General features: G+C 46.0%; 1 protein-coding gene across 1 annotated transcript; it reads right to left on the bottom strand.

The window, feature by feature from the left end:
* Window positions 1–679: 679 nt before the first annotated feature.
* On the bottom strand, window positions 680–9,604 carry LOC113886159 (pregnancy-associated glycoprotein 1-like). The gene is given in 10 exon segments (XM_027532149.1): window positions 680–852; window positions 2,569–2,667; window positions 2,755–2,896; window positions 4,430–4,540; window positions 5,488–5,681; window positions 6,881–6,999; window positions 7,099–7,216; window positions 8,330–8,365; window positions 8,367–8,481; window positions 9,552–9,604. Coding segments are annotated over 10 exon segments (1,137 nt in total). The 3' UTR covers window positions 680–702.
* Between the last annotated feature and the right edge of the window lie 451 nt (window positions 9,605–10,055).

The raw sequence follows: 10,055 nt of genomic DNA, 5'->3' as shown, positions 1-10,055 counted from the left end.
GATGGGTGGTTTGCTTTTGTCAATTCCTGTGGGTAGTTAGATGACTAAATGTCTGGTTACTCAATTGCATGGTCAGAATTATGCTTGGGAAAGAAAACAAGATGAGGCCCACACATATTTCACCATTAAACAGCAAACACAGGAAGGCTTCTAAGGCAACTGTAGGTAATTTAAACATGAGGGGCCAAATGGGGACAGATTCATTTAACAGGCTGAGATTGGACTGTACAGGTTCCCATAGTTGTTGCTATGACAAGTAGCCATCACAGCTACTTCTTGCTGTGCTGGAGATGTGGGAAACTGACAAGAGACCAAAAGCCTTTATGACTTTCCTTGCAGTGTGATTTCAGGGGAGAAGTAGTTGATAAGGAAAGGCTAACTGGTAAGGCTGAGGAAGTGAGTAATCTGAGCCAGTAATCAGTAGCTCTTTTGGGAGCCCAGAAAACAGAAGCATCAGCTCAGTCAGAGTTCTGTGTCATGGTTCAGAAATAGATGTCATTTGGCTTGAATCAATATTTAGCCTTGGGGATGGCAGCCATAATCTCTAAACAAAAGATTTCCTTCTCCCCAGGTGGGAGATTAATTCATATTTTTTCCAGACTCAGGAACCCAGAAAGCCCTCTCAAGGCCACTTGCTCTTTGTGAGTGTAAGTGAGTGTTTGCTCAGAGCAGCCTTACTGATTCCTGAACCACTCCAAGCATTTACACTGCCCGTGCCAGGCCAATCCTGTCATTTCCTCCATCAAAGACTGAGAAATACTGCCTCAGGAAGACGTCACCCAGGATCCAGGTCTCTGTAGATGCCCTCACTGTGTTCTCTTTAAAGGTGGTATAGAGGTGGCCTCTAGAATCCTGGGGGAGTCAGAGACACACACTAGTCAGCCTGAGCTCTTATGTGGGACTCCCACAAATATCCAGACCCAGCACAATTCTTGGTTTTATTTCCCTGTTTTGGTAAGTATGAGGGGATTTTCTCAGGAGCAGGGGATATGAGAGTTCATCCACAACCAAAAAGGGCCAAGACATGTAGTTTCCATGAGGAAGGGTATGGGGGAGGGGAGGACTGGGAGTTGTGGATACAGAGGAGTGATAAACAACTAAGTCCTACTGTAGAGCATAAGGAAATATATTCAATATTCAGTGATAAACCACATGAAAAAGAATAAGAAAAATAATATATAATTTTTATGTTTATAACTGAGTCACTTTGCTGTGCAGCAAAAGTTAACGCAACACTGAAGATTAGCCACACTTCAATAAAATCTTTAGAAAAGAATAAGAGTGTCCATAGTTCTCCTCACTCCCTGTTTCCTTCCTTCTGACTCCTGCTGCTTGTTTTCTCTGCAGAGAATGCCCGTTTGCCTCCTGCGTCCCCATAATCAGTACTTTATTAAAAAGAAAAAAAACCTTTATTTTGTATTGGTGTATAGCTGATTAAAAATATTCTGAGTTTCAGGGGGACAGTAAAGGGAATCACCCATACGTATGCATGAATCCTGGTCCCCAAAATACCCCTCACATCCAGGCTGCCATATAATTGAGCAGAGTTCCCTGTGCTACACAGTAACTCATTGCTGGTTATCCATCTTAAATAGAGCAGTGCCCACAGCACATTCTTGAAGACTTAACTTAGGAACTCTGGGAAGCCTCCTTCAGGCCGCACTCACCCTCTTTGGCCACTCCAGGCTTGGTTTGGTAACATACTCTGGTTCCCCATCCCCATCGGTCAGTCCGTAGCCCTCATCACCACTAGTAAGTCCCTCATTTCAGAGCACCTTGGGATGCCATTTGCATAGAATCCAGTGAAGTTTGCCTAGAACCAAGCAACCTTCCATATGGCTCAATGAGTTTGTGATTTTACAATTCCTGAAATTCCCTCCCTTCCTCAAAGCCTTCTTTGAATTCATCAGCCTGTTACGAACTCCCACAGGGAGCTGACATGAAGCCTCCACCCTGTGCCGGGGCTGAGCAGTCACTGTGCACTCTTTATTCACCTTAGTATCCAACATCCCCACAGAGGGGTCGGTACCCCAAATCACAAAGAGGGCGCTTGGCCAGAGCAAGGGGAAGATGCAGCCGAGAACCAGGCTGACAATGTAATTTATCATCCAAACCAGGAAAACTGCAAGAGGGAAGGGAGACTGTTAATTCCTATGGTGGGAGATCACACTGAGAGTGTCCCCAGCCATTCTCCTTATCAAATGGCCTATTTCAGGAACTGCTAGAGCTGACTTTCTGTGTTCATCCATTTGAGGATTTAGATTGAACTGAAGCTCTTTGAACACTGAGGACCTGAGTGTTCCCCTCTCCTTGTGACTCCCACCATGCCAGCATGGCGTGGTGTCTCCACATTTATTTCAGGATGATCAGTGTCCCAGACAGCCCTTTACTCTCAAGTGGTTTTTTTTTTTTTTTTTTTTTTTCTTGCAGGCACTGGCCCAGCCACAGGGCTCAGCAGCATCTGCAATGGTGTGACATGGCTTGCAGAGGGCGGCCTTCTCCCAGCAGCAGGCCAAGGGTTATTTCAAGTTCCTATTTGAGAACCACCCCTCAGTCTTCTCCCCTCACCTTGAGGATGTAGGCTTGAGCTGGGACTGGGTAATTGATACCATTGATGGTGAAGATAATAGAGGGCAGGATATTGATGGCAAAACATGAAATGTACTGCTGTTAGAGAGAGAAGGAGAGAGGTTGGCCCTGGAGATCCTTCTTGTGTGTGGAGCCTGGGAGTGACCCTGGGGCATGATCCTTCACCTTGGAACTCCGTGGCATGGCGCCGATGAGCTTCTGTATGTTATTGAAAAGTCTTCTTGGGCCAAGGATCAGTGATATCCCGGTGTCCACAAGGGCCTTGCAGCCACCAGAACAAGCAATAACCTTTCTTTTCATGGAAATGCTGAGAGACAATGGAAAAAGCGGGCATCAACGTCACTCTGAGTCTCCCCAGAGCTGCCCTCTTCCCGACTGTCTCCTAAACAGCCCTTTGTCTCTTGCCCTCTTTTCCTTTGCTCCTGATACGGCACCTTCCTTGACATCCTTGAATGCAGTACTTGAATACACCAGGCTCTTCTGCACCTTGACACAAGCTGGTCTTCCTTCCTAGAGGAGTCCCCTCCCCTTTGACTAGCAAATTTCTTCTCATCTTCCAGATTCCAGCTTAACTGTCATGGTTTCAGGGAAGTCTTTCCCCTGGTGTTTATCAGTCTATTTTCTTGACAGTCCCTGTAGACCCTTCCTCATGTCTAGCATGTGCCAAAGTCACAATTCACTATGTGTGTGTCCCATTTCCTGTGCAGCTACCTTCTTAGATGTGAGGGCAAGTTTTATTCTCATTGCCTCCCTAAAGTGCCTGGCACACAGCGGATGCACAATGCTTGTCTGTTTAGTGAGTGAATGAAGACCGTGCAAATAATGAATGAGAAACATCCAGAGAGCTGTATCTGGTGGGGAACAAATAACTGGTCAATCACAGAGTGAACATGGAGATGCTCAGGGGCAGCAGATTCTCACAGTAGGGGGAGAGAGGGGCGCCTCTGGGAGAGGGTGTATCCAAGCACTGCTCCTACAACCAGCTCAGACCCTGAGACCCTGGCCAGGAAATACATGACTAGCCCACAGAAACCCCAAAGGACAGGTCACCTTTTGTCTGAGGGTATCACACAGAATCCTATCAGTTATGCCTCTTGTCCTCAGGTCACTCTGGATCCCACCTTCCTGATTCTCTGTTATAGCCCCTGCCCCACTGTGTGCCCAGGTACGTGGGGTGTCTTTTTTATTAGTTGCTTTCATGTCTTAAGACTTCAGCAAATCTCTCTACAGTGCTGAGTAGTTGCTCCCTTAGGAGACCAGTTCTACCCATTTGCTCAGGACTTTCCATATTTTAAAATTCATATTTATCTGTACTGAGAACTTCCTTGGTCCCAAGTAGTCCTGGACAGTTGGTCATCTTATAACTATATTCAGGCTGGAGAAGTTCTCGCTAATCCTCTGTACACCACACTGTAGAGTCCTCTAATCATGCTCCAAGCCTCGCAGGGCAGTGGGTGCAGCACTCTCCCAGCTGCACAGACCACTCCGGACCCTTTTAGGACCCTGGTCAGAGCCCTGGTCAGAAGGCCTGGGGTAATTATGAACCCATGAGTTGTGTGCAATCTATGTGCTTGTGTGTTTGTTTGTATATGTGTTTGTATGTGTCTCTGTGTGTGCTTGTGTGTCTCTGACTAGCTATGCATGTTTTTATGTGTCTCTGTGTATGTTTATATGTGTCTGCTTGTGTGTTTCCATGTGTCTGTGTGTCTGTCTGTGTCATTGTGGGTGGTGTATATGTCTGTGTGACTGTGTGTCTGAGAATGCATTTGTGTGTGTCTGCCTGTGTCCATGTACAGAGCGGGAGCATCACTTGGGTTGACCCTCAGAGGGAGAGGCTTACCTGTCCATGTGTACACTCCAGTCGCCCATTTCAATCAATGGTACCCAGTCAAGCACTCCCTGGTAGTAGGATTTATCCACCCCACCAAACATCACCTCACTACCTTTCACCCTGCATGTGTATAGAGAAGAGGTGGGGGGATCCTTGGAGGACAGTAACAACAGCACTGTCTGAGAGCTGTGCTTGTCCACCCACCAAGGTCCTAATAAGGTCCCAATACAGATGCAGAAATTGAGTCTAGGAGCCATTGAGATCCAGACCAAGGTAGGTTACTGGCTGTGAGTGGCACAGAAGAGGTTAGAAGCTGAGTCACCTGGCTGGGCTCCACCCACTCTATCTTCTGAAGATGCCATGGACCTTTTGCGACCTGAGTGCTCAGATACACTCAGAGGACACGGTGCTGAAGCATAATGGCTTTTTCCTTGTCCAGCTTGTCATTTTTTAGGAAAATCAAAGCCTGGGAGTTCTAAGGGTGTGGTTCAGGTCACCCAGAGTTGGCTGCACTGGCCTGTGACCTCTACTGGCCTGTGACCTCTACTGTTCAAAGGGCCCCACACTCAGAAGGGACCCCACCTCTGCTCTCCCTGTCTTGAAATGCCTAATATTTCTTGAACAAGGGGTCCCACATGTTTTTTTGTGTCCCACACTTTAATTTTCACTGGCTTCTGAAAATTGGGTAGCTGGCCCTGGGCTCCCAGTGAAATGCTAATGAGGAAGGAAAGATATCCACCATCCTTCTCCTTCCTTCTTTATTAAGTTCATCAGCAAATCCTACTGCCTTTTCCTCCAACATGTTTCTTGTTGCCTTCCATTAGCCTTCCTCCTCACTCATCCCCCTATACCAAGTTACTGGTCTTGAGACCAGGAGCAGGGTTGTGTTCCAATAAAACGTTATTTATAAATGCCTGTGGTGAAGCCAGGTATGGCCCTTGGGCTATATTTATCCTGGGCTAGATTCTCTCTCAGGATACTTCTTTATAAAGTGTTCTATACTTTTCGTGCAACTGAAAGCATCTTACAGCTAATATGGAGAAAGGGATTGTCCATCTCAGACTTACTTGCTCAAGTAGAAGGCAAAAACAGGCTCAGAAATGGCACCTTGATTCTTCAGGTTGTTAAAGATGGGGATGGCTCCAGAGAAGGATAGTCTGGGGTAGTTCAAGCCCAAGATGCCATCAAAAGGTATACCCTCAAACCTGTATTCCGCCACGCTTAGAGCGAACGGCTGGTCAGTACTTACAAGGTCCCCAATCTGTGGGAAATAGGGGTGTTCTCACTACAGATATGTGAAAAGGGGCTAAGACTGGGCTGGGGTGCATTGCCATAAAATCCTCAGAAAAGAATTGAGGCTGGGCTGTGTCTTTGATGGACTTCAGAAGGTTAGACCAAGCTGGGAGATAATTTGGTTTCCATTTGAGAGAGGCTATGAATTTTAAAACATCTGCCCCTCTGAAAAACACCACCTGAGTGAGTCATATTGGCCTTGTGGCTTCTGTACAGGTGGGGCAACCAAGAGTCAGGCCAGGACCCATTGGTGCCCCCTTGTGGAGAAAATGAGTCGAGAGCAAGGTAGCCTTCTCTTTGGCATCACTATGACCTAATGACAGGAATGTACTGCATTCTCTGAAAGGTACTGTGAATTCTGCATCTGTCCAGGAAGACAGAAGCTGAAAACTCAGTCTTGCTTGCAGGGATCTATGAAATTACTGCCTTGGAAATTCCCTTTTGGGGATATGTGTGTATTTGTGTGAGTATGTATGAGAGAGAAAGAGAGAGAGGGAACTACTCAAGTACTTTAGGTAGGCAGGCCATAGGTTTTATTAGACTCTCAAAGACCCTCTAGAGTGAGAACTCATTTATCAGGCCCCCTGACATATCTGGCCTCCAGTTTCCAACTCTGGATACCTGAAGCCCTTGACTGCCCACAGGGTCCCTTGATCAGTTTTGTCCTGTCCCTAAACACCCCACAGCAACTTCAGTCTTGAAAAGCCAGCCCAGTTCCACCATTTACCACATGTGTGACCTCAACAAGGCTCTTGCTGTCTGTACCTCAGTTTCCTCATATGTCTCATGAGCCAACCAGACCACCTGATGTGTGGGGTTGTTGCAGGATTAAACCAATTATTACCTTAAAGTGCTTGGAACAGTGACTCAGAATATGAAAGTGGGTGCTTTTTCCCCCCTCTTTTCGCTTCCAGCAAAATGAACCTTGAACTGCTCATGGTCAGAGGAGCTGCAAGTCCACACCTCAAGTCACTCTCTGGGTTAGCTAATCTGTTTGCTCATGTGTTACCATGGGCACTGCCTCCCCAGGGACAGGATCCTGTGGGTAAGATGGCCAGTATCTATGGGAGTTAGGCTAGGAAGGGTCCTGCAGATGGTCCTGCATCTGTTTTGCAAGCAGGGGTCACTCCATAGCCAGTCCTGACTCAGCTTCTGTTTACACGTTACCTGAACAGTGTCATAAGCAAGAAATCCCTTCATGTTCCCAGATCCATAGGTAATGCTGAAGGTCTTCTGGGTAGGCCAGAAGGTGGAAGATTCAAGATGTCTGAATCTAACGTGTGTAGCTGCAGACACAAGAGATGAGTGTCATCAGGTGCCAAGGGTGGAAAACAGGGCGGCAGGGCAAGTGAAAGATGGTCCAGGTACGGGGTGTCTGTACTCACAACAGGTTGGGCTGGTGCAAAAGACGGAGGTCACCCACAAGTCAGATGAGCCTGTGTCAAAGACAAACTGGAATTCCTGAGGGGGTGTTCCAATGGTGATGTTACCCTTGTAGAGCATCTACAGGGAGAAGGAGGGAGTGGATTAGTGCAGAACTGGCTACCCTCTATTCCCACACTGCTGCCTCCCTCTGGGTGTCAAATATCTCTTGAGATCACTTTCTAACTACTGTGAAGCTCACAGCCTTTGATCACAGAGGTGCTTGCATTTGATATTTTTTTTCCTGTGCTGCATTGTATGCAGGATATTGATTCTATGACCAGGCGTTGAAGTGGTACTTCCTCCATTGGAAGCCCAGAGGCATAACCACTGGACCTCCAGGAAGCTGGACACCCAGGGAAGTCCTGGTCCCTTCATTTGAAAAGCTCTGTAGTTTCTTCAAACCCAGCTTTAGGACCCCCTTCTCCAGGAGATCCTTCTTGATTAACCCCAGCCACTCCCTGCAAACTCAGACCACATCCAATCAACATCACGCAGGTGACTCTTTCATTTGACATGTATTTACTTTTTGCCTATCTCTCAGGCTGGCATGGACATTCTTGAAGGCAAAATAAGCCCCTTTTCTAATCTAAGAACAGTAACCAGTGTTAGATTCTTATGGCCTTACACAGAATACGGGTTCAATAACTTTTTCCTGCTGTGGTTCTTGCATCTGTGGAAACTGAATTCCTCTGCCTGGGGATTCACAATTGCTTTGCAGTTGGTTCTACCTTTTGATCAGAGATGGTTCACTCTTCATCTGTAACTGAGTGACTCCCTTAGTTCAGAAGGAACTGCTGCTGCGGCTAAGTTGCTTCAGTCGTGTCCGAATCTGTGCTACCCCGTAGACAGTAGCCCACCAGGCTCCCCCGCCCTTGGGATTCTCCAGTTAAGAACACTGTAGTAGGTCGTCATTGCCTTCTCCTCAGAAGGAACAATCTCCATCAAACTAATGACACATCTTTGACACAGAAATGGAAGTTTACCTGCCACCTGGTAATTTCTGGGCCCAGTCACCAAGACCAAGAGTTGAGGATGATAGTGCCTTCTCCTCTGGGTTGGGCGTCTTTTGCCCAGGGTTTCTGCCTCCTGCAGGAGCCCCAGACCCAACATCCCATGTGGCATCTCCAGATGAGCCGCAGTGCTAGGCTAGAGCACCAGGGGGCGCTGTGGAGCATCATCCTCCCAAAACACATCCATGATGTTCCTCAGGGGGGTGAATAGTTCTATTTGAGCCACGAGAAGAAATCTGGGACACTCTGTAAGCATGTTCCTTCAGGAAATTGCTCAGCATGTTTTTTTCACTGAGGGTTTTTCTCATGGTCTTCACTTTTGTTAGAGGTATTCTTTCATTGAGCATTTGACAAAGAAAACAAAGAAGCTACAACTAGCTGTCAGTGTTAAGATATAACTGTCACTGCAATGGCACTGTGTATTTTCTAATCATTTTTATGAGTCATCTTATTATCAGAATTTTATGCATATACCATGGCAAAGACATAGGTTTGCATAAAGATTTTGTTCTGTAATGTTGGGTAAGCCATATGACCATATGGGGTCTCAGTCTTCCCTCAGTAAAATGGTGGCATGTAATGATTCAAACCCTCCAAATAGGACATCTTGGGGATAAGTGAAGTGATGGATATAAGGTGTCTGATAAATAGGAAGTCTCAGCAACGACAGCCACTAGCACTGCTGTTGCCATACCACTGTATCCTTCTCATAGAAGCTCAGGGAAGGAAGTAGAAGGGGGATTCCTGTTCTCTTTTACCAGGGAGAAATTGGAAATGCAAGAGGCCTGTGAATTGGCTGTGGTCACACTGCTTGTCAGATATAAAACAGTGTATAAGTAGCTCTCCCAATCTTTCCCAAGTTGAAAAAAAAGATAGCTGAAAAAAGAATCCATGAGATAGGGAACAAGTTAAGGAAATGCAGAGGCTTGAGAAGGAATGATGAGTCAAATGAAAAATTAAAGGAAAACAATACAGAGAGAAATACACTCAGAGACTTCCAAAGAGATGGAGAGATAAATGAGTGATACAGAGATGCAGACATAGACATATACACACTGAAGTAGAGAGGGAACAAAGAACATGCTAAATAAAAGGTAGAAAAGTGCTTTCCACAGGACCACACCTACATCTGCACTGACTGTGCACTGAACACTTGCAAGGAGTTCCAATTTCAATAGGTCATGACTTGACTGGACACCAAAAGTTGTGCAACTATATAAATCTACACCAAGACCCTGGGACCCACAGTTCCTATAGCAAGGTACTTATCTATAAGTAAGGGTTGAACTTTAAGATTGTGAGGGAAATATTCCATTCCCTTCTAGGCCTGATGAATAGAATAATCAGATGAAAAGAAAAATCACAGAAATGAATATGATGTGGCTTACAGTCTCCATACTTACATGACTACACACTCTGAGAAGGCCACCAGGCCGAGGAGCACAAGCCACTTCATGCTTCTTTCCTGGATCCAAGTACTTAGGGAAGTTCAGGTTCTTAGCATGTAGTGGTGACCTGGAGCCCCTAGTTATATATGCTCTGACATGCCCTAGTTTAGCCCTTTAGGCCACTAATAGGTCTGAAAAAAAAACACAAAGGTCTCAATAAAATCTTTACCTCCATCAGTGTCCTTGGCGAGTGGACTTTGAAGCTTCTCAGAATATGGAGAACTGAACTGTAATTTCTTCCTTGAAGCTTAGCTGGAAAATCAAACTGATCTGCATGGACGTGTACAAAGATGGAAAACCTTGCCTACTTGGAGAAAAAAAAAAAAACTGCTAAGAACATCATGAAAATGGATTCCAAGGGCCATGCTTGACATTCTTGTTTTCATGTCATCTTCAACATTCAGAAAAGGAAGATCATGGCATCTGGTCCCACCACTTCATGGGAGATAGATGGGGAAA

The sequence above is a fragment of the Bos indicus x Bos taurus genome, chromosome 29 (genome assembly GCF_003369695.1).
Source record: "Bos indicus x Bos taurus breed Angus x Brahman F1 hybrid chromosome 29, Bos_hybrid_MaternalHap_v2.0, whole genome shotgun sequence".
Taxonomy (NCBI): domain Eukaryota; kingdom Metazoa; phylum Chordata; class Mammalia; order Artiodactyla; family Bovidae; genus Bos; species Bos indicus x Bos taurus.
This window is presented reverse-complemented; position numbering and strand designations above follow the sequence as displayed.